The sequence below is a fragment of the Eurosta solidaginis genome, chromosome 2 (genome assembly GCF_040869045.1).
Source record: "Eurosta solidaginis isolate ZX-2024a chromosome 2, ASM4086904v1, whole genome shotgun sequence".
Taxonomy (NCBI): Eukaryota; Metazoa; Arthropoda; class Insecta; order Diptera; family Tephritidae; genus Eurosta; species Eurosta solidaginis.
Window position 1 is genome coordinate 85,487,107 of NC_090320.1, and position 24,279 is coordinate 85,511,385.

Genomic DNA, 24,279 nt, shown 5'->3' on the forward strand with positions numbered 1-24,279 from the left:
CATTTTTGCACAATTTGCATATTTTTACGATAGTTTTAATTAATTTTTGTCATTTCGACTCCCGCACTATCCGCCATTTTATTCTCATACCGCGTGAGTAAAGCCCCTTAATAACACGCGGTTGAGTTGTGGGGAAAACCGAACTTGACGCGACGACGTCAGAAAACGAAGTGATATTAATAATCTATTGATTTATTGCTTTACACTGTTTTCTCCATAGATGAAGTTTTCTCCATTGTTTACAATTGTTTGTAACATTTGTCAGGTGTTTCCCTGTAATATTGCCAGCTCGTTAAAACGATGTTATTCCGAAAAAATTGCACTGCAAACTTTTCCGAAATAAGAAAATTAATAAGTGGCTATACTGGCTACGTATTGGGCTTGACAGTCTCAGTGAATACGTAGTGACTACGTAAGAGAACGAACGCGAATACGTAAGAAGTTATATAATACGAATTCTGGGTGAATGTGAGTGAATGCGACGCAAACATTCACGGTGACATACATAATAAGGGCCTTAAACTACTAAATACAATTCATTATCACAATCACTTACTTCTATTAATTATGCTGTCGGAATGCCATGTGATTCCGATCAGCATATTTACTAGCATGACAAACGGACGAGTCTAAGAGCTACTCATTTAAGGGAGATTCAAAGGCCACGTTTCCAATCCTCCAGTGCTCCCACCCAGGGTAAGGCCATAAAATTTGGAACATATATTTTTCAATTATATTTGTATTTAAGCTTTTGGAATGTATTAAGTCTCCGATCAACACAGCTAAACTTTTCCAACTTTTGTTTGGCCTTATTTTCGTTACACATCATATAATTTTATTGTTATATTAATGCTGTCGGAATGCGAGTGATTCCGATCAGCAACAGTAAATATCGGCTGAAAGTACCGAATTCCAGCAAAATTAGGATCTGTCTGGAGTTACAGGCGGCTACCGATTTTCCTTTCCTTAGGGCCGGATGCATTGTATTTTGCTGTTTCCGATCTTACCATTCCCTTTTCGCGATCCAGTATCGGATATGTCATGTAAAAATAAAAGCAGAAAAACTGTATCTTATTGGAAGGGATAAGAGCAGAACATCTAGGAAAGTGGCACTGTCCAAGGCATGAGCTGCATTGGATTGATGTCGCAAGCATACATATTCTGTGCTGGCAAACGGTGCACAAGGTGGTAGGGACGAAGAGTCTAAGAGCGGAGGGTGCTGAGGCAGAGACTACGGGACGCCCTTAGGCGTGAATAGCAAGGAGCTACAAAAGGTTTGTAAAATTTATGGGGACGACGGGTTTTGGGGTATAGTCCAGAACTTGCCGTACGGTGTAACTACCCCTTACACGTGACATACTGGCAAGTGTGACCGTCCTAAAAATATTATTTTCCGGCACATGCAGCAAAACCATTTCTCTGGCCCGGGATCAGGTACTGGCCCCGGATGGGGTTCGACCCCTTCCCGGAGTAGGAGAATATGGCGCAGTCCGTCTGCAAGGATCTGCTGGGAGGATGACAATTTGTGGGAGACGCAACAAATTAAATGGTGTTACAGTGAAATAACGAATCCTGCCCTCACGATTGATATATCAGGCGAACTGTTACAGCTTCCTACCATACGAGTAGGGGCGTCCCCGTTTATTGTGCCGAACGTCGTTTCTTCTATTTGATCCGCCAACATCTCACCCCTGCTGTCCGCCTGCAGGTTTAAATGCCATAGATTGTGATGGGCATTGAAATCACCTAAGATAGTGCAATTATCGCCAGTGAGGAGTGCTCCGATATTAGGGCGGTATCCACTGGGGCAACAGGTGCAGGAGGATATTGATGATTTCTAGGTTTACATCGCCATACGAGGGGGGGATCTCCGTTTATTGTGCAGAACGTCCTTTCTTCTATTAGAACCGCCAACATCTCACCCCTGGGAGACGTCTTCACTCTAGGGGTAGGTGACGGGTGACTACGCCTGAGTTGAGGGAAGCCAGGACGCAATTGCTGTTGTTGTAGCAGTGCTTCGCCCCATCCAATAGGTGCGACCGATTACAAATTGTCATCCATATCCTCTAACAGGAGTCCAAGGAAACTTGCTGTTTCAACAGGGGTGGACCATAATATGAGGGGTGTTAGAGGCGATGGTTCCACATTACAATTAAAGAGATGGTTGGTGTCATGTGGGGACACATTGCAAGCCTGCAGCTTCTTCCGCTGTGCAGTTTTTAGGCTTTGCGACCATATAGGGGACGCGTAGCATGCAACCGGTTGGCCAATTTTTTTGTAAGTGGTTATGAGCGTTTCTTTGTCTTTTCCCCAAGTACTGCCAGCAAGAGATTTGAGGATTTTATTACGGCTCTGGATTTTCGGTACAAATGCGGCTGCATGCTCACCAAAATGTAGATCCTGATCAAACGTCACACCCAAGAATTTGGGGTGTAGGATAGTCGGCAGCGTAGTGCCATCGACGTGGATTTTCCAAATGGTCGCCATTTGGGACGTCCATGTTGTAAAAAAGGTCGCGGAGGATTTAGTCGGTGATAATGTCAGGTTTCGCCAGGCGAAAAAACTGGAGAGATCAGGAAGGTAGCCGTTTATTCTGTTGAAAAGCTCATCGATCTGGGGACCTGGGCCTGTTGCCATTATTGTGCAGTCATCGTCGTAGGAAACGATAGTAACTCCTTCTGGTGGCGAAGGTAGCTTTGATATGTAGAAGTTAAACAAAAGTGGGGATAGGAAACCACCATGTGGGACCCCTTGTTGAATTCTTCTTGGTTTTGATGTTTCGCTTCTAAATTGCGCCGATGCTCCCAACCACCCACATAATTTACGGTCCACCTTTTAAGGCATGATGGAAGGGTAGACCCTTCCAGCTCTTGCAGTAACATGCCATGGTTGACCGTACCAAAAGCTTTTGATGGTCTAGCGCAACGAGTACGGTTCTATGGTGGCGGTTTTGATTTTAAACCGAAATTTATCTGGGTGTTAATGGCATTTAGTACGGTGATGGTACTATGGAGTTTTCTAAAGTAATGCTGATGACAGGCTAGCTGCAAATTTGCCTTGAAGTAGGGGAACAAAATGGCTTCAAGCGTCTTGGCTACTGGCGACAGGAGAGATATCGGGCGATATGACTCTCCTATGTTAGCTGGTTTCCTAGGCTTTAGTAGCGGGACCACCCTGGCCATTTTCCATTTTTCGGGAACGACCAAGGTGTAACAGACAAGATGAAGACATGCGCTAAATATTTGAAACCCTCTTTCCCTAGGCTTTTAAGCATCGGCATGGCTATGTCGTCTGGGCCCACTGCTTTGGATGGTTTAACATGACTGATGCATCCTTAACCTCTTTGACGGTGACTGTCAATAAATAAATGAAATGAAATGATGGTAATTGGAGACGCGCTGAATTTATGTTTATGTGCGTGTCTGTTGGCGCTCCGTCTATCTTTGTCGACCATAGAATGCATTATATATTGTCGGCAGAAAGCGCTCGCGCATTTTTTCGCATCCGAAAGCACTTTATCGCCAAAGGCGATGGAAATTATGTCATTGTGCTTAGGGGGATTCGATAGGGACTTTATGTTGGACCATAGCTCACCTACAACGGCAGAGAGGTTACAACCGCTTAGGTGCTCCTCCCCTTTCGCCCGTTTGTGTTCATCCACAAGCAATCTGATGCGTTGGCTTATATCCCTTATTTGGGGTTCGCCGGGATCGAGCTGTCTTATAAGGTCACGTTCTCCCGCTAAAATTTTCGGCCTCCGCCGGAATGTGAGGCCGAATTTCGGGAATTCTACCGGCGGGATTGAAGCGAGTCGAGGCGGATTCAATGACCTTGCGGAAAGCACGCACCCCTTGGTGAGCATCAGTCGGGATAGGGAGGGCAACAAAGCGGTTGTCTGTAAAGTATTTGTATTCGTCCCACTTTCCTTTTTTAAAGTTTATGAAAGTGCGTGTTTCAGTGACGATGAAGTCGGCGGTACGCTCGAGCGAAATAAGTATAGGCATGTGGTCAGATGCCAGTTGACGCAGTTTACGAGTCCTGCGCTCACGATTGATATATCCGGCGAACTGTGACAGCTTCCTACCATACGTGTGGAGGCGTCTATATTTATTGTGCAGAACGTCGTTTCATCTATTTATCCACCAACATCTCACCCCTACTGTCTGCCTGCAAGTTTGAATGCCATAGATCGTGATGGGCATTGAAATCGCCTAAGATAGTGCGATTTCGCTTCCCAAGGCCGTCGGTCCTATGTACCGTAGCGACTCGCGATTTTTCCCGACCAAGGACTGCCATTTCATTGTAACCACATTTAATTTGTTGCGTCCCTCCCTCAAATTGTCATCCTCCCAGCAGCTCCTTGCAGCGGGACTGCTCCATATTCTCTTGCTCCGGGAAGGTATTGAACCCAATCCGGGTCCGTCTCCGGACCCCCGTTCCTGAAAAATGGTTTTGCTGCATCTGCCGGAAAAGTCTTTTTAGGATGGTGATACTCTTGTCAGTGTGTCTCGTGTAAGGAATGGTTGCATCGGACAGGTTGCTCTGAGCTAGATCCCAAAACCAGACGTCCACGTAACTTCTATAAATCTTTTGTGGCTCCTTGCTGTTCACGCCCTAGGACGTCCCGTAGTCTGCGCCTTAGCGCCCCCGCCCCCACTACCTTCCAGTAGCCCCTCTGCCCAGCAAGCCACAACAAGTACCCGCTGCTGCTGGCGCCCCACGGCGCCATCAACTCATACGGCTTCTCCTACTCATACCTACAATCTCCGTAGTAGAGTCGGGAACAATGCCGGGCATCAGCCCCTGCCCCCGTCTTCCCCCCCCCCCCCCCCTCTTTTCGAGCAGCAATTGTGTAGGTCAGGGAAACATACTATTAGTCCCTACCTCCCTTTGCACCGTTTGCCAGCACAGAATATATATGTTTGCGACATCCGTCCAATGCAGCTCCTGCCATGGGCGGTGCCACTTTCCTAGATGTTCTGGTCTCCGCGACGGCAACCCCTCGATGGGTTTCATTGCGCCATGTTGCCACGCCGCATACCGAAATACACCGGGTACCACAATGCTTACCCAAGGACGTCCAGTCCCAGGGCCACAACAGCAGTTGCGCCCTAGCCTTCCACAACCCAGGCGCAGTCACCCGTCACTTACTCCCAGAGTGGCGACGTCTCCCCCTATGCACTTCAGAATTCTGCAGTTAAACTGTAATGGATTAGCTGGGAAGATCACGGAGATAGTCGATCTCATGAAGCGGCACAACATCCGCATTGCTGCGATTCAAGAGACTAAACTCACAGCAAGATCTGCACTGCATACTTGTTCTGGGTATAATGTCCACAGAAAAGATCGCGAGAGCGGAAATGGAGGCGGCCTCGCGTTTATCATACACCAGATGAAAAAATTATGGAGAGTGGTGAAGAATAAACTTGTGGCATACTTAGAGAAGCACAATGTGATCATCCCAGAAGAATCGGGATTCAGGAAGAGCCGTTGTTGTTGTTGTAGCAATGCTCGCCCCACCTAATAGCCGCGACCGATCACAAATTGTCATCAATATCCTCTAACGGGAGTCCAAGGAAACTTGCCGTTTCAACAGGGGTGGACCATAAGGAAAGGGGTGTTAGAGACGTTGGTTCCACAATACAATTAAAGAGATGGTTGGAGTCATGTGGGGACATATTGCAAGCGGGGCATACATTTTGTATGTCGGGGTTTATTCTGGATAGGTAAGAGTTTAACCTGTTGCAGTATCCAGAACGAAGTTGAGCAAGAGTGACACGCGTTTCCCTGGGGAGTATGCGTTCCTCTTCCGCGAGTTTTGGATACTTTTCTTTAAGTGCTGGATTCACCGGGCAATTCCCGGCATAAAGGTCCGACGCCTGTTCATAGAGTTCACCAAGGACCTGCTTGTGTTTTTTCGCTTCATACGGCTGGGTTCTCAGGTGCGGTATTTCCTCAAAATGCTTACGGAGATGACTCCTTAAGCCCCGCTTCCCAAGGCAGTCGGTTCTATGTACCGGAGCGACTCGGGATTTTTCCCGACCAAGGACTGTCATTTCAGTGTGACCCCATTTAATTTGTTTCGTCCCTCCCACAAATTGTGATCCTCCCAGCAGCTCCTTGCAGCAGGACTGCTACATATTCTCTTACTCCGGGAAGGTATCGAACCCAATCCGGGTCCGTCTCCTGACCCCGGTCATGAGAAATGGTTTTGCTGCATTTGCCAGAAAAGAATCTTTTTAGGACGGTCATACTCTGTTCAGTGTGTCTCGTGCAAGGGATGGTTGCATCGGACAGGTTGTTCTGGGCTTGATCCCAAAACCAGACGTCCACGTAACTTTTATAAATCTTTTGTGGCTCCTTGCTGCTCCCGCCCAAGGGTGTCCCGTAGTCTACGCCTAAGCGTATCCCCACTACCTTCCAGCAGCTTCGCTGCTCAGCAAGCCACAACAAGTACCCGCTGCTGCTCGCGCCCCACGGCGCCAACAACTCAAACAGCTGATACCACTCATAACTACTACCTTCGTAGTAGAGCTGGTAGCAATGCTGAGCATCAGCCCCTGCCCCCGTCTTCTTCTCCCCCCCTCTTTTCTGGCAGCAATCGTGCAGGTCAGGGAAACAGACTCTTAGTCCCTGCCTCCGTTTGCACCGTCTGCCAGCACAGAATATATAGGTTTGCGACATCCGCTCAATGCAGCTCCTGCCTTGGGTGGTGCCACTTTCCTAGATGTTCTGGTCTCCGCGACGGCAACCCCCCGACGGGTTTCATCGCGCCATGTTGCCAGGTCGCAAACCCAAATCATCCGGGTACCCCTATGCTTGCCCAAGGGCGCCCAGTCCCAAGGCCACAACAGCAATTGCGTCCTGGCCTTCCACAACCTAGGCGTAGTTACCCCTCACTTACCCCTAGAGTGGCGGCGTGACCCCTCATGCACTTCAGAATTCTGCAGTTCAACTGTAATGGACTAACTGGGAAGATTACGGAGATAGTCGATTTCATGAAGCGGCACAACATCCGCATTGCTGCGATTCAAGAGACTAAACTCACGGCAAGATCTGCATTGCAGACCTGCTCTGGTTATAATGTCCACAGGAAAGACCGCGAGAGCGGAAATGGAGGCGGCCTCGCGTTTATTATACACCACTCTGTGCAATATCATATATTTGATCCTGGCATCGACCGCAGTGACAATGTCTTAGAACGTCAAGGCCTATCTGTCCGGTCAGGCGATGCAAATCTAGAAATCATCAACATCTACATCCCTCCTGTCACCTGTTGCCCCAGTGGATACCGCCCTAATATCGAGGCCTTACTCACTGGCAACAATCGCATTATCTTAGGCGATTTCAATGCCCATCACGACCTATGGCATTCAAACTTGCGGGCGGACAGTAGGGGTGAGATGTTGGCGGATCAAATAGACGAAACGACGTTCTGCACAATAAACGGAGACGCCCCCACACGTGTGGTATGAAGCTGTCATAGCTCGCCAGATGTCTCAATCGTAAGCGCAGAACTCGTAAACTGCGTCAACTAGCAGCCGATGGTAACATTGGCATCCGACCACCTGCCCATACTTATTTCGTTCGAGCGTACCGCCGACTTCATCGTCACCGAAAAACGCACTTTCATAAACTTCAAAAAAGGAAAGTGGGAAGAATATAAATCTGCAACAGACAGCAGCTTTGCTGCCCTCCCTATCCCGACTGATGCCCGCCAAGGGGAGCGTGCCTTCCGTAAGGTCATTAAATCCGCCTAGGCACATTTCATTCCCGCCGGGAGAATTCCCGAAATCCGGCCCCACTTCCCGGCGGAGGCCGCGAGCTTAGCGAGGGAACGCGACCTTATAAGACAGCTTGATCCAGGCGACCCCCAAATAAGGGATATAAACCAACGCATCAGATTGCTTGTGGACGAACACAAGCGGGCGAAATGGGAAGAGCACCTAAGAGGTTGTAACCTCTCTACCGGTGTAGGTAAACTTTGGTCCACCATAAAGTCCCTATCGAATCCGACTAAGCACAAAGACAAAATTTCCATCGCCTTTGGCGATAAGGTGCTGTCGGATGCGAAAAAATGCGCGAGCGCTTTCTGCCGATAATATATAATGCATCCTACGGTCGACAAAGATAGACGGAGAGCCAATAGACACGCACATAAACACAAACTCAGCGCGTCACCAATTACCATCACCGCTAGAGAGGTTGAGGACGCCATTGGTCGCGCTAAACCATCCAAAGCAGTGGGCCCAGACGGCATAGCCATGCCGATGCTTAAAAACCTAGGGAAAGAGGGTTTCAAATACTTAGCGCATGTCTTCAACCTGTCTCTTTCCACCTTTGTCATACCCGAGAAATGGAAAATGGCCAAGGTGGTCCCGCTACTAAAGCCTGGGAAGCCAGCTAACGTAGGTGAGTCATATCGTCCGATACCTCTCCTATCGCCAGTGGCAAAGACGCTTGAAGCCATTTTGCTCCCTTATTTCCAAGCACATTTGCAGCTAGCCCCTCATCAGCATGGCTTCAGAAAACTCCATAGCACTACCTCCGCGCTAAATGTCATTAGCACCCAGATAAATTGCGGTTTGAATCAATATCCCCACCATAGAACAGTACTCGTAGCGTTAGACCTATCAAAAGCTTTTGATACGGTCAACCATGGCTCGTTACTGCAGGACCTGGAAGGGTCCACCCTTCCCCCATGTCTTAAAAGGTGGACCGCAAATTATCTGGGTGGTCGGCAGGCATCGGTGCAATTCAGAAACGAAACATCAAAACATAGGAGAATTAAACAAGGGGTGCCACAGGGTGGTGTCCTATCCCCGCTTTTGTTTAATTTCTACATATCTAAGCTACCTTCACCACCGGAAGGAGTCACAATCGTTTCCTACGCCGATGACTGCACAATAATGGCCACAGGCCCAGGCCCAAAGATCGATGAGCTATGCAATAAAATAAACGGCTATCTCCCTGATCTCTCCAGTTTTTTCGCCTCGCGAAACCTGGCATTGTCACCGACTAAATCTTCCGCGACCTTATTTACAACATGGACGCCCCAAATGTCGACCATATTGAACATCCACGTCGATGGCACTACGCTACCGACTGTCCTACACCCCAAAATCTTGGGTGTGACGTTTGATCAGGATCTACATTTTGGTGCGCACGCAACCGCAATTGTTCCAAGAATTCAGAGCCGTAATAAAATCCTCAAATCCCTTGCTGGCAGTACCTGGGGAAAAGATAAAGAAACGCTCTTGACCACATACAAAGCAATTAGCCAGCCGATTACGTGCTACGCGTCACCCATATGGTCGCCAAGCCTAAAAACCACCCACTGGAAGAAACTACAGGCCTGCCAAAATACTGCTCTCAGAATCGCCACGGGCTGTCTTCTTATGTCCCCAGAACACCATCTGCATAATGAGGCGAGAATACTCCCCATCAGGGAGAGAAATGATATGCTGACCAAACAGTTTCTGTTGAATACCCAGAAACCTGGGCATCCCAACAGACATCTGATTGACGAACCAGCACCGCCTAGCGGCGAAAAAACTGGAGAGATAAGGGAGGTAGCCGTTTATTTTATTGCATAGCGCATCGATCTTTGGGCCTGGGCCTGTGGCCATTATTGTGCAGTCATCGGCGTAGGAAACGATTGTGACTCCTTCCGGTAGGGAAGGTAGCTTAGATATGTAGAAATTAAACAAAAGTGGGGATAGGACACCACCCTGTGGCACCCCTTGTTTAATTCTCCTTGGTTTTGATGTTTCGTTTCTAAATTGCACCGATGCCTGCCGACCACTCAGATAATTTGCGGTCCACCTTTTAACACATGGGGGAAGGGTAGACCCTTCCAGGTCTTGCAGTAACGAGCCATGGTTGACCGTATCAAAAGCTTTTGATAGGTCTAGCGCTAGGAGTACTGTTCTATGGTGGGGGTATTGATTTAAACCGCAATTTATCTGGGTGCTAATGGCATTTAGCGCGGTGGTAGTGCTATGAAGTTTTCTGAAGCCATGCTGATGAGGGGCTAGCTGCAAATTTGCTTGGAAATAAGGGAGCAAAATGGCTTCAAGCGTCTTTGCCACTGGCGATAGGAGTGATATCGGACGATACGACTCACCTATGTTAGCTGGTTTCCCAGGCTTTAGTAGCGGGACCACCTTGACCATTTTCCATTTCTCAGGTATGACAAAGGTGGAAAGAGACAGGTTGAAGACATGCGCTAAATATCTGAAACCCTCTTTCCCTAAGCTTTTAAGCATCGGCATGGCTTTGCCGTCTGGGCCCACTGCTTTGGATGGTTTAGCACGACCAATGGCGTCCTCAACCTCTTTAGCGGTGATGGTGATTGGTGACGCGCTGAATTTGTGTTTATGTGCGTGTCTATTGGCTCTCCGTCTATCTTTGACGACCGTAGGATGCATTTTCGCGTCCGACAGCACTTTGTCGCCAAAGGCGATGGAAACTTTGTCTTTGTGCTTAGTCGGATTCGATAGGGACTTTACGGTGGACCAAAGTTTACCCACACCGGTAGAGGTTACAACCTCTTAGGTGCTCCTCCCATTTCGCCCGCTTGTGTTCATCCACAAGCAATCTGATGCGTTGTTTTATATCCCTCATTTGGGGGTCGCCTGGATCAAGCTGTCTTATAAGGTCACGTTCTCTCGCTAAGTTTGCGGCCTCCGCCGGGAAGTGGGCCGGATTTCGGGAATTCTCCCGGCGGGAATGAAATGTGCCGAGGCGAATTTAATGACCTTACGGAAGGCACGCTCCCCTTGGCGGGCATCAGTCGGGATAGGGAGGGCAGCAAAGCGGTTGTCTGTAAAGAATTTATACCCCCCCCCCCCCCCCCACTTTCCTTTTTTGAAGTTTATGAAAGTGCGTTTTTCAGTGACAATGAAGTCGGCGGTACGCTCAAGCGAAATAAGTATGGGCAGGTGGTCGGATGCCAATGTTACCATCGCCTGCCAGTTGACGCAGTTTACGAGTTCTGCGCTCACGATTGAGATATCTGGCGAGCTGTGACAGCTTCCTACCATACGTTTGGGGTGTCTCCGTTTATTGTGCAGAACGTCGTTTCTTCTATTTGATCCGCCAACACCTCACCCCTACTGTCCGCCCGCAAGTTTGAATGCCATAGATCATGATGGGCATTGAAATCGTCTAAGATAATGCGATTGTTGCCAGTAAGGCCCTGATATTAAGGCGGTATCCACTGGGGCAACAGGTGGCAGGAGGGATGTAGATGTTGATGATTTCTATGTTTGCATCGCCTGACCGGACAGATAGGCCTTGACGTTCTAAGACATTGTCCCTGCGGTCGATGCCAGGATCAAATATATAATATTGCACAGAGTGGTGTATGATAAACGCAAGACCGCCCCCATTTCCGCTCTCGCGGTCTTTCCTGTGGACATTATACACAGAGCAGGTCTGCAATGCAGATCTTGCTGTGAGTTTAGTCTCTTGAATCGCAGCAATGCGGATGTTGTGCCGCTTCATGAAATCGACTATCTGCGTAATCTTCCCAGTTAGTCCATTACAGTTTAACTGCAGAATTCTGAAGTGCATAAGGGAGACGTCGCCAATCTGGGGGTAAGTGACGGGTGACTATTCCTGGGTTGTGGAAGGCCAGGACCCAATTGCTGTTGTGGCCCTGGGACTGGGCGTCCTTGGGCAAGCATTGGCGTACCCGGATGATTTGGGTTTGCGACCTGGCAACATGACGCGATGAAACCCGTCGGGGGGTTGACATCGCGGAGACCAGAACATCTAGGCAGGAGCTGCATTGGGCGGATGTCGCAAACCTATATATTCTGTGCTGGCAGACGGTGCAAACGGAGGTAGGGACTAAGAGTCTGTTTCCCTGACCTGCACGATTGCTGCCGGAAAAGAGGGGGGGGGGGGGAGAAGACGGGTGCAGTGGCTGATAGTAGTTATGAGTGGTATCAGATATTTGAGTTGTTGGCGCCGTGGGGCACGAGCAGCAGCGGGTACTTGTTGTGCTTGCAGAGCAGCGGGGCTGCTGGAAGGTAGTGGGGGCGCTGAGGCGTAGACTACGGGACGCGCTTGGGCGTGAACACCAAGGAGCCACAAAAGATTTATAAAAGTTACGTGGACGTCGGGTTTTGGGATCAAGCCCAGAACAACCTGTCCGATGCAACCATCCTTTGCACGAGACACACTGAACAGAGTATGACCGTCCTAAAAAGATTCTTTTCCGGCAGATGCAGCAAAACCATTTCTCAGGACCGGGGTCAGGAGACGGACCCGGATTGGATTCGATGCCTTCCCGGAGTAAGAGAATATGGAGCAGTCTTGCTGGAAGGAGCTGTTGGGAGGATGACAATTTGTGGGAGGGACGAAACAAATTAGATGGGGTCACACTGAAATGACAGTCCTTGGTCGGGAAAAACCCCGAGTCGCTCCCGTACATAGAACCGACTGTCTTGGGAAGCGACCTCCCTGATCTCTCCAGTTTTTTTGCCTTGCGAAACCTCGCATTATCATCGACTAAATCATCCGCGACCCTATTTACAACTTGGACGTCCCAAATGTCGACCATTTTGAACATCCACGTCGATGGCACTACGCTACCGACTGTCCTACACCCCAAATCTTGGGTGTGACGTTTGATCAGGATCTACATTTTGGTGAGCACGCAGCCGCAATCGTTTCGAAAATCCAGAGCCGTAATAAAATCCTCAAATCCCTTGCTGGCAGTACTTGGGGAAAAGACAAAAAAAACGCTGTTGTTGGTGTTGTTGTAGCGATAAGGTTGCTCCCCGAAGGCGTTGGGGAGTGTCATCGATGTGATGGTCCTTTGCCGGATACAAATCCGGTACGCTCCGGTACCATAGCACCATTAAGGTGCTAGCCCACCATCTCGGGAACGATTTATGTGGCCACATTAAACCTTCAGGACATTCCCTCCCTCCCTACCCCAAAATTCCATTAGGAGTTTGGGGTCGCCAGAGCCTCGTCTGTTAGTGAAACAGGATTCGCCGCGGATAGGTGATGTTGACAATTGGGTTTGGAGAAGCTATATATTGCGCTGGCAACCTGAAGGGTTGCGCTACACAGCCCCTTGAATATGGTACTTTAGTCGCCTCTTACGACAGGCATACCTACCGCGGGTATATTCTGATCCCCTAACCCGCTGGGGGGACAAAAAAACGCTTATTACCACATATAAAGCAATTGACCAGCCGACTGGGTGCTACGCGCCCCTATATGGTCGCCAAGCTTAAAAATTACCCACTGGAAGAAGCTACAGGCCTGCCAAAATACTGCTTTCAGAATCGCCATGGGCTGTCTTCTTATGTCCCCAGAACACCATCTATATAATGAGGCGAGAATACTCCCCATCAGGGAGAGAAATGAGATGCTAACCAGAAAGTTCCTGTTGAATTCCCAGAAACCTAGGCATCCCAACAGACATATGATTGATGAGCCAACACCGCCTAGGATCTTAAGGAGTCATTGCCGTATGCATTTTGAGGAAATATGGCACCTGAGAACTCAGCCGTTTGAAACAAAAAAACACAAGCAGGTCCTTGGTGAACTCCACAAACAGGCGTCGGGCCTCTGTCAGGAATTTCCCGGTGAATCCTGTAATCAAAGAACAATTCCCTAAACTTGCAGAAGACGAACTACCACTCCCTAGTGAAACGGGAGTCACTCTAGGTAAACTTTGACCTGGATACTGTAACATCCAGAATCAACCCCGACATACAAAATGTATGCCCTGCTGCAATGTGTCCCCACATGACACTAACCATCTCTTCAATTGTAATGTGGAACCAACTCCTCTAAAACCCCTGTCATCATGGTCCACCCCTGTTAAACAGCAAGTTTCCTTGGACTCCCGTTAGAGGATATTGATAACAATTTGTGTTTGCTCACACCTATTGGATGGGGCAAAGCACTGCTACAATAACAACACCAACAACAAGAACAACAACAACAAGAACACCAACAAGAACACCAACAAGAACAACAACAAGAACAACATAACACGCCCCTTCGGGGAGTGGCTTTGTCGTCAATACAACAACAAAAATCCCAGTTGTAAATAAACAGCCAGAAAAAAATTGTATAGTAACAAATATTTTTTTTTTTAATACTAACCGTATGATTATTACCGCAGGCGAAGTCGACAATTTGAACGTTCTCTACAGGTGTTACATGTCCTTCCTTGCTTTTCTCAATATAAAGTACGATTTTTTTTGGAGACGTTTCAAAGTGAAAAGATAATTTGTTCGCATTGACGAAATACTTTGCATCTGTGTTATGTCCCAATTGACCGTATTCGGGTAACCCAAATGTATGCAAATTACCTTTGATGTCGAGAATCACTGAAAACTCGGCTCCACAACATATACGAATAATTGGCGGACCACGGTAGTTTATTGGGGTTGGGATATTTACCACCGGCTGGGTGTTACCTATACCACATTGGCCAGACTTATTCTCTCCGCAGGCATAAACAGTACCTGTTTCAGTCAAAAAGAGGGAATGGTGCCGACCACATGCAACTTGGACAACGTTGACGCTTTCCAAACCAGGAATAATAGTAGGTGTTTCGCATATTTTCACATCAGGTAATCCCAATTGACCGAAAGGATTGCGGCCAAAAGAAATCGCCTTACGAGCCATGTTTATTAGAAGGGTGTGAGCAGAAGTTGGACTACTTGCACAATACCGATACTGAAAAAAGCTGGTTAAAACCAAACAACTTTATCGAAATAAACATACCTTTTCATCAGTAAATCGATGAAAGTTATACAGATTGGGTCGAACTTTCGCCACATTTTTGCGATCCCGTTTGCCAGTCAAATCCCATGTCACCATTCCGGAAATTAGCAACTGGCCCGGACTTTTGTCCAAGGATGCAAGTAGATCTTCTGGCAATTTCGTAGGGGGATCTAAATCCTCATTAGGAATTAAAACCTCCACTTGGTTTGTGGTAGACTGGCCATCTTCACTGGATGCATCGCTTAACACATCTTTGAAATCCTCTTGCTTTTTTTGGCGACGTTTGTTAGGGCCAGCACTGTTTCCACCAACTTTACGTTTTGCAGACATATTGCTTATTCTTTAATAAGATGATGTATGGATAGATATTGTACTTCTACACGAAAAAAAAAATGTATTCTTTATTCGCTTATTACACGGAATTTTAAAAACGGGTACAGCAAGAGCGGTGCCATAGATGTCAAAATAGAATTCTTTTTATTCTCACATTATATTCGTGTTTTTGGCTTGAATGAGTCTAATTTTTTAAAAGTAATACCCTTCCTTCATATAAAATCCTGAAATTTAATGTTACATTTACCATGCAAAAATTTCAAAACAAATTCTGGCTATTAAACTGTAGAAAGTGACGCCACAAAGAAAACCATGGCGGATTATTAGTCAGTTGCCACTCGAAACGTAAATTTTCCATAAAAAGGTACCATTTCGAGTAAACAGAATGGTAACCTCGAAATATCCCTACAAGAACATTGACTGTAATTTACAACGAAATCTGATGGACAGAACTATCATCGTAACGATCAACGCTCAAAACAAGCTTTGTATCACATAATCGGGACCATGGTACAATTACCAGGTAAAAGCATCAGAGTTGCATTTTACATGTTTTTTCATTCGAAGGTGGTCATAAAATGTCAAACTTTGTTTATGTTTACATTTTTCGTTTATTTACTTTTGATGTGAAAATTTCTTAATACGCAGTGGTTTTTAAATGTTTTGCAAATTTTTGTAAAGAAAGAAAACAGAATTTACTTGTGTTTTGTGCATATTTAAATATGGGAAAGTGTTGTTTGTGCAATATTAGAAGGGAGGAAGCGGGTGTGAAGCTTTTCACAGTCCCGCAAGATCCAAGGAAGAGAAAAAATTGGGAAAAGGCTTGTGGCGTTAAGTTTCCGCAAAACGGCTTCATTTGCTCGCTCCATTTTCAAGCCTCTGACCTAATTGTGGGAGCGCAAAGAGTAAATTTGATGCCCAACTCCACTCCGTCGCTATATTTACCGGCTTTTATGTAAGTATTCAGTTTCCCGATTGGTGCAAGATAAAAAATGAAATATAATTTTATTTATGACTTAGGAGTACTAATCAAGAGTTTGTTAAAAACGAAAGTTGTCTCGTCTCCCAACCGCAATTCCTACGGTGATCTACCAAAATTTCGGACAATACTTTCGCCGCTACAAAGTGAACCTTTCATCTCTAATATGAAAGAAAAGTAATATAATATATGCAAGTTATTTGATAAAGTCCCTTCTACATGTTTGGTTTTTTTTGTTTAAGTGACACGTTTGGAGCGAAAAGCCAATACTTGGCACGGAAAAACTGCAGCACACAAACGGATATACATAATGTTCAACAAATAAGCTGTGAAACCCAGACGCAGTAAGTTCCCGTAGTTTATTCACTTTACATTTTAGTCTTTCTAATACCTCATATAAATTTAATTTATTTAGTGAAATATTACTCCAGTGTGCAATGGAATCAGAAATTACCCGCTTGAGGGTGGAAAATCTTAAGCTACGTGAGGAGAATGAAAAATTGAAAGGAAATATTGCCAACACGGCCATCGTAATGTCTGCCGTGGAGTCTGTTTTTACAGAAGGACAGATGTAGAAGATGTTGCTACGTGGTAAGTGTTTTCCGTTACCTTGTATTGTATATATACTAATTGGCATGCGTAGAACTTAGGAGTAAAGTACCATAGCTTTTATTTGTGCATAAAACTTGGGATTGGGCTTAAAACCATTTATGTATTCAACATTACAAATTAAAACAAAATAGTTCCCACCCAGTATTTATTGAAAGTTTTGATCAAAAAATATTTAAATATCATACCCCAAGATGATTAAAAACGTTCAAATTTAAAAGCATTTTCTGTTCGTATCGTCTAGAGAAAAATGTACCATAAATGTGATTATTCTTGAATAATCATTTATGATTCCTATTTCGAAACGCTTTTTATTCATATTTGATATCATTGTAAAATTGAGCTTTAATAGTTTTAGAGTAATATTTGACTGCTTTTCACAGTCATTTTCTGATCATATTCGTGAATATATTTCAATCGTTTTGGTTGAGATTTTTGAATCATTTTGGAATGCCATTATAATCTTCATATCTCATTCAAAATAGGATACTACATAATAATCTTATTTCATCAGGGGAAGAAAGCATGCAAAAGTGAGCTAGTCGAACCACAGCTAACTCGCAAACAAATTTGACCGATATACACCTGCGACTGCGGGATGTTGAAGCCGTATCCAGGTATGTCAAGATAGTTTCACTTACCTGGGGTTCAAATAGCTCACAACCTATGTATTGTCCAATCATTATGTATTTTCTGGGAAGCTGAAGGAGAGAAATGGTTGGGGAAATCTTCGTTCACAAGCAGCACTACATTATTTTTGTCTTGAATAATGAATATCTTCTGCATAAATAATAAAATTTTTGTATATTTTTTTTTAGCTGCATGAAAAAATATGTGTATGCGAAAAAAAAAAGATTTTTAATGAAAAGTAAAATTTCAACAAGTATAAAATTCATTATTCAGTCAACATACATATTCATACAAGATTCAGAAAGCAGAATGAAAAATTATTATAAATTTTTGATAACCTAAAGTAAACACATTTGATTCAAATATGATTCCAAAATGTGATTGAAAAACTATATATACGAAAAACGGCCCTTATCAGGGCTACCACTAACCACCAAAGAGAAAAAATTGCGAATCAATTATACCTACGCAAAACGGCCCTTATCAGGGCCACCAAGAGAAAAATTTGATAGGCAATTATGTTTTACATATTACTAGCAGACCCGGCAGACGTTTTTCTGCCCTAAATTTGGCCTATCTGCATACATTTTAATAAGCTTTTTCCGCCTAACTCTGCCCTACCCCTCTACACTTTTTCCTAATCTTTTTATTCACTCCTCCCTCCGTCTTTTTCGCTTTATCTCCATCTTCGACTCATTCTATCTCTTTCTCAGTCTCCTCTCTTTTCTCTTTTCTCAAGTTTTTCTCCTTCTTCTTCATCTCTTATTGCCAGTCCCAGAGGGTGGTATGTATTTTGTTCCAGTTCCATTCCGAGTCTCAGTCCCAGTCCCACTCCGAGTCTCAGTCTCAGTCCCAGTCCTAGTCCTAATCCCAGTCCCAGTCCATCTCTGGTATACTTCCCCGAAAAAAGCATCGTAAATACTAATATAGGCAAATTTATATACGAAATTTCAGGCAAATAGAATAGAACGTATGTAAAGAGGTATGTGGGTATTATTAATTCTTGTCTTTATTTCGGCTTCGCATGCATATTTATCAGTTCTGCTAGGTTGATGCGACTCCGAATATAACAATGAACTTTAGAGCTCTCAGCAACAGCTTTCATTTGATATCCATAATACACACACATTTTAGGGGTACCCGGGTCCACGTTTTGGCCTATATCTCGAAAGCCTAGTCACCCAGGGGTATGAAAATTATCCTGTACTATAGCACTCATCAACAGCTTTCATTTCAATTTTATATATTAGATAAATTTACTTTTGGATTATTTATATCCTTATTATTATATTATTAAAATTATGGTTATTTTCAGGGCAATACATAGAAAAAAGGGAATGACAAGAAACCAAAACCGGAGTATAACCGATACGGAAACACTCAAAACCGAACTTTTGCCATAGCAGGTAACGATACCAGATCCGGCCTAAAACCTAAATTGATACAAAAGCCTCCTGGTTGTTAGAGCAAAGACGAATTTAATTTGTAGTGAAAATTTCATATTTCGCAGTTTTTTCAAACATTTTACGAATTAATACATTAAAAATTCTTTCTGTGAAATGAAATTGTGATATTTTAAATTTATTGTGAAATCAAAAAGTATGTAAACATATTAATAACAAATATCAATCTAATGTTTACACGGAAATGAGTTTTACACTCAGAAAAACATTTTGTGAGGAAGCTTCGATTTAATTACACAAACAAAAAATAATTGAAAGAAAAACATGCCCTACTACATAGTAAGCTTGCATTTTCATTAATCTTCATACTAGGTACAATTTCATGTTTTCCATCGCATCAGCAATTTTATGGCTTTACACCAGCATTATAATTCCTTTCGTCATGAGCGGTAGGCGTTTCAGTAGTGTTGTCCTCAATTTGCTTTTCCAAATTTGTCATTTCACTGCTTGTATTAGTTGCATTTGGAACTTCTTCAGCCATCTTCACGTTAACCAAAGAACGTTTGGTAATAGTGCAGTTTGGGGGCCCAACCCTAAAGTTGGGCCAAGATTTTTGAGTGAGGTATCAAAAGACGCGTATTAATCTCGAGAACAATAATCCGAAGGCGGAAAAGAAAAATTGTATCTCTGTCCGGAGATATTTGCAGTTGAAGTTGGCGATTTGCATATGGTTGTTGTTCTGTTGTACCCACAAAAAAAATTGTGCATCACCGTGGCGGTTTTTCGTTATTATCTTTTGAACGGGTAAAAAAAGTTAACTTCCGCTTTCAGATTATTGATCTAGACGTGAATACGCGTCTTTTGATACCTCACTCAAAAAAAAGGACAAATTTTAGGGTGGGGCCCCTAAACTGCACAATTACCGAACGTTTTTTATTATCTTTTTTCCACTATCTTCCTCAACGCGATTCCGCAGCCTTTTTAGGGGTTTTCTTTTACGTTAATGAACTGATTTTGTCTTACTGACGTCCGTTATAGTGGAATGCTCCTGTAAAACCAAAATGAATATTATCTTTTTTTATTATTTATGCAATTTTGTGTTACAACTCACTTTAAAAGGTTTTTCTTCTTTTGTTTTGCCACCAATTTCACCAGCGCATTTAACAGCACCACATAAACAAACTTTTATCTCATTACCCAACAGATCATCCCAATGATAATTGAAGGTAAGCTCTGTGTCCTACAAAATAAATTTTAAACAATAACTTTTAACACTCTTAATATATATTTGAAGCTAGAGATAAGCGCTCTTACCGCTGGTATATCTTTTATAGCAAAAAGTCCAATGCGATTTAATCCATTTACGGACTACTTTTGTGTCTCACAATTTCGCACAAGTAATTTCTCAATAGGACTTATAAACTTTTTACTTGCTACAGCTAATGTAGTCGGTGAAGGCGATATTGCCTGGTTACGTGTACGTCTCGTAGTCGTTGCATCAGTCAAAAGTTCACTATCGCTACCGCCTATATCTGGACTTGTAGTATATATAAGCAATTCGCGGCGCCGTGTACTTCTTTTTTGAAGTCCCCCATCACTTTCGCTACCGTTATATGCAGCACCAGTTCCTGTTGGCGGTGTTGTAAATCCAATATATTTTGGGCTTAAATCCGAATACAATTCGGCCAGTAGGTCACGTTTTCCTTAAAAACCAAAACAAATATCAGAAAGATAACTACAAATTGTTAAGGCAAATAGCCTACATGCAGCACCAAATCAGTACAGGTACATTACCACTACGTATACCACGCTCTTGTCCAGATCCACTCTGTATATAAAGTGCCCAAATACCCTTTGGACCATATAATTTATGGCCAAATATTGACATTAAATCAATGTTAATTGTATTAATTGGAATTTTGCCAACTGCGTGTGCTGCGTCGGTGTGAAAGAATATATTTCGTGAGCGGCAAAGATTCATCTATGGGCAGAAAACCAACATTTACCAGTTAATTTTCTGTTTTAGTTTTCGGTTTGTTGACAAAAATTACAAATGACATTTCTTCTTCCATCACTTTTGACAACAAAAATTGAAAGACCGATTGACAGTTTATGTTTCAGCGGCAACAACAAAATACACGGGAGGGTTGCATTTTTGCTAATGCTTCTACCTGGTAATTGTACCATGATCCGGACACATGCTATCTGTACCGATTGTCATTTGATTATCAGCAATGGGGCGTCATCAAAACCCCTTGAAAATTTTTAACCGTCTCGCGTTGTTTGTGAGAAGTTGTGAAAATTTATTTTGACGGTAAATAAATAAAACACGAATACATTACAGATGCATCTTGGAGCAATTTATGACCATAATTTAGGTGCCACAGGGTGGTGTCCTATCCCCACGTTTGTTTAACTTCTACATATCAAAGCTACCTTCGTCACTAGAAGGAGTTACTATGTTGTTGTTGTTGTTGTAGCAATAAGGTTAGGCAATGGCTGAGCTCAGGCCAAGGGGGTCACTGCTGGCGGACAGTGAACGGCCTATTAATTAGGTTAGCTGCGAATATCAAATAAGCAGCCCTCGACCAAGAGCGGCTGGTGAGGAGGGTTTGGCTTAAAAGGCCTAAAGCACCCTGAGAACCTCCAGTGGCAGGGCGAGTAGATGCCGCCCAGAATTAAGCATCCACTGCCTAGTACGGGGTTGTTTCGAGGGAATACCTACCCAAGATAGGGAGGCAACTATACGACGTGGGATACACACTCAGGAAGGTAAAGAGGTAAATTATTTGTAAATTTAAGGTGATTGTCACATTAAGACTGAGCCCAGTAAGGTCTTAATTAAGGTATACTGGAATCAACGACTCGGATATGTTTGTTAAGGGCTGGCGAATGTGGCATTCGGAAATCTCAGTACACGGCTTGACACACCGTCGAAATGACTTTCCGGTTAATGTCCCATTCGCCCCGTCCCGTTAAAACCTTGGCAGACCTTGGGGTACGTTCAAAGTCCGTCATCATTAAGTTGGTGGTGCAGGTTCGGTTGAGATCCTCCCGATTAATACTGATCTGGCTCTGAACGCAGTCTTCATGAGGGACTGCGTCAACCTTCACGTGGCCTCCCTGCATTCGCATAGGCAACCACGGGATCTATATAGGTAACTGCACACTCGGACCAAGATAGCGGCCTCAAGTGGGGACCCAATTAAATAAATGATGAGCAACAACAATACAAAAATAAAAAACCAAACACAGAAGAATGAAATGGCGTTCAATCCATTCGTAGGAAGGAAGCTAGCTCGCTCTCCAGAAGGGCGTGGCCCATCGGCTGGGGGCCTTAACAATTCGTCGCAAGTGGTAATGATTCCCAAAGGAACGGAGGCCGAAAGCAAGCAAGGAGCGTTGTCGCCGGGTGCTACACCGAAGCTTTGCAAAAAGAACTCCGACAGCAAAGCTCAAACGTGCATACCATTATTAAGTGAGCTAATTAAGCAGACGTCAGCTGCGTTAAATCAGCAAAATCCCCCTGGAGAAAAAAAGATGACCAAGCTAGGAAAGGCGATTGAGGACTTGATGCAGTTCTTCATAGGGCAGAATAATATACACGCGGAAATCAAGCGCTTGGCCTCCGTAATAAAAGTGCTGTACATCGAGTCGGCCCTAGAGGTAAAGAATTTAGAATATAAATTGCGTGCAAGCGAATGTGCCAAGGATAGAAGTCCATCACCCCCAGGAAAGCGACCGAGGAATAATTCGTACTCGACCAAGGAGAACAACGTGGTAAAACCCACTACTACACTAAAAGACGTCTTTCCAGGGTACGTGGGTGGTCACAAACGACGGCAAGAAACGCAAGAGAAGGCGGAGCGGAAAGAGGAAACTGCAGCCCAAAAGACGGGAGAGTGACAGTTAGCTAAAAAGAAGAGCAAGAAAAAAGCACTTAAGGCTAGGCCGGATGCAATCATCATTTCCAAGGCGGGGGATGCGACGTACGCCCACATTTTGCGTAAAGTGAGAAGATGCGACGAATTAAAATCCCTGGGTGATGACGTCAAAACGATTAGAAGAACGGCGAAAGGAGAGCTGTTACTAGAGCTGAAAAAATCGCAAGATGGGAAAACAAGCGCGTACCAAGCAGAAATTGAAGCGGTACTTAAGGACTCGGCTAAAGTTATAACAAAGTCCCAATGCAGAGATCTCGATGAGATTACTACGCCCGAGGAGATTTGCAACGCCCTCCACCAGCAAAGCAACATCAAACTTCCAGATGTGGCTGCCATAAAAAGCATACGCACAGGGTACAGTGGCACGAAGTCGGCACTTATAAGCCTTACAGCGGATGATGCCAAGGCGGTTCTTAATACGCAAAGAATCCGGGTAGGATGGGTTTCCTGCCGAATTAGAGAGCTCAAGCAAGAGAAACGCTGTTATAGGTGCTGGGGCTACGGGCATATAGCTCAGAAATGTAAGGTGACTGTAGATAGGTCTAGCCTATGCAGGAAATGCGGCCAGGAAGGTCATAAGGCTGCAAGTTGCGAAAACGCACCGAAATGCGCGCTATGTGGGGGACAACATTCAGCAGGCAGTTTTAAATGCCCACAACGAGAGGGCAGCAAAATGACTGTCTCATGAGGGTATTGCAGCTCAATTTAAACCATTGCGAGGCAGCCCAAGAGCTATTATCCCAAACAGTGCATGAAGGAGGATATGACATAGTGGTACTCTCTGAACAATACAAAAATCGCCAGACGTCCCCAAAACCAAAGGAAAGGAAAATAGGTATTAAACGTTGTTTGCATCGCCGTGCCTTTGTAAATTATGAAAGGCAATTTTAAACCACCGCGGACTAGAGAAAAGGGTGATTTCTAGTTTCCAACACTTTTTAGGCTTTTAAACACTTCAACAATGTCTAACCAAGCTGTTGTGGTGTTTAATACTCTTTTTCGCTTTGGTAATATACCTTTCAGGCACTTTTATTAACTAAAGTAACATTTTTTAACTAATTACACAAATTTGCATACAAACAAATGTAAACAAACAGCTTGTTCTTCCTTTTTTCAAGCGTACGTACGCTCAGCGACCAACATTGCTGTACGCTTAGCTTCACGAAAATTTCATGCTTTGGCGTGTTACGGTCTGCTGTTATGGTCTACGGTTACGGTCCACTTGGAAGCGTTTTCGTGCGAACACACCTAGTGACTAGTGATGGGCACTAGAAAAAAAATTGCCATGAGTTTCCGGCGAACGAAAAACCAATTTAGACAAAGAAAGGAAAAACACTCTCGAAGAAGCCTTTATACAAACGAGAAGGTCGTTTGAAAGTCACTAAATTTATGGAAGCTTAGAATAACAGAACATGTGTTTCTTCCGTTAATTCTCGGAATTTGGTGGAAAGATTTGGTGGATTTGCTTCAGCCTAATTTTTGGCGGCCCTGCGATTATACAAAAGGATCGTGTAACACCTATTGGCACAACGTCTACAGCAAAGGCGTCAAGCACCGATACTGCTTCAGTAGCTTTATTGCTCCCCAACTATACTCAACTAATCGCAAAACACCCTCG

The 24,279-nt window shown here is 44.5% G+C and overlaps 2 protein-coding genes and 1 long non-coding RNA gene across 8 annotated transcripts in view; 1 reads left to right on the top strand and 2 right to left on the bottom strand.

Moving 5' to 3' along the window:
* The window catches only part of LOC137240053 (protein RCC2 homolog), a 130,125-nt gene extending 114,576 nt beyond the window's left edge, over positions 1–15,549 (bottom strand). For 2 of the 5 annotated variants that reach the window (XM_067765964.1, XM_067765965.1), the window contains exons 1-3: positions 15,251–15,547; positions 14,764–15,139; positions 14,137–14,715 (exon numbers count right to left, since the gene is read on the bottom strand). In XM_067765964.1, coding sequence (XP_067622065.1) covers positions 14,137–14,715; positions 14,764–15,093 — 909 coding nt within the window. In that variant the 5' untranslated portion in view covers positions 15,094–15,139; positions 15,251–15,547. Of the gene's footprint in view, positions 1–14,136; positions 14,716–14,763; positions 15,140–15,250 lie in introns of all 5 variants that reach the window. The other 3 variants (XM_067765962.1, XM_067765961.1, XM_067765963.1) reach the window with 3 other exon arrangements.
* A 611-nt stretch (positions 15,550–16,160) lies between these two features.
* On the top strand, positions 16,161–18,985 carry LOC137242257 (uncharacterized). The gene is made up of 4 exons (XR_010950154.1): positions 16,161–16,252; positions 16,318–16,419; positions 16,491–16,666; positions 18,630–18,985. It is a non-coding gene; the product is annotated as an uncharacterized lncRNA (long non-coding RNA).
* Positions 18,882–20,813, bottom strand: LOC137242256 (uncharacterized). Of its 2 annotated transcripts, none has more exons than XM_067769612.1 (4): positions 20,512–20,813; positions 20,032–20,420; positions 19,829–19,957; positions 18,882–19,765 (listed from the first exon to the last, which is right to left on the bottom strand). In XM_067769612.1, exons 1-2 carry the CDS (start codon positions 20,696–20,698, stop codon positions 20,086–20,088), a joined length of 522 nt encoding a protein of 173 aa, XP_067625713.1. In that variant the 5' UTR covers positions 20,699–20,813; the 3' UTR covers positions 18,882–19,765; positions 19,829–19,957; positions 20,032–20,085. The 2 variants fall into 2 exon arrangements, 1 of the variants encoding a protein (XP_067625713.1); XR_010950153.1 differs by having other exon boundaries at positions 18,884–19,765; positions 20,481–20,811.
* Positions 20,814–24,279: the final 3,466 nt, after the last annotated feature.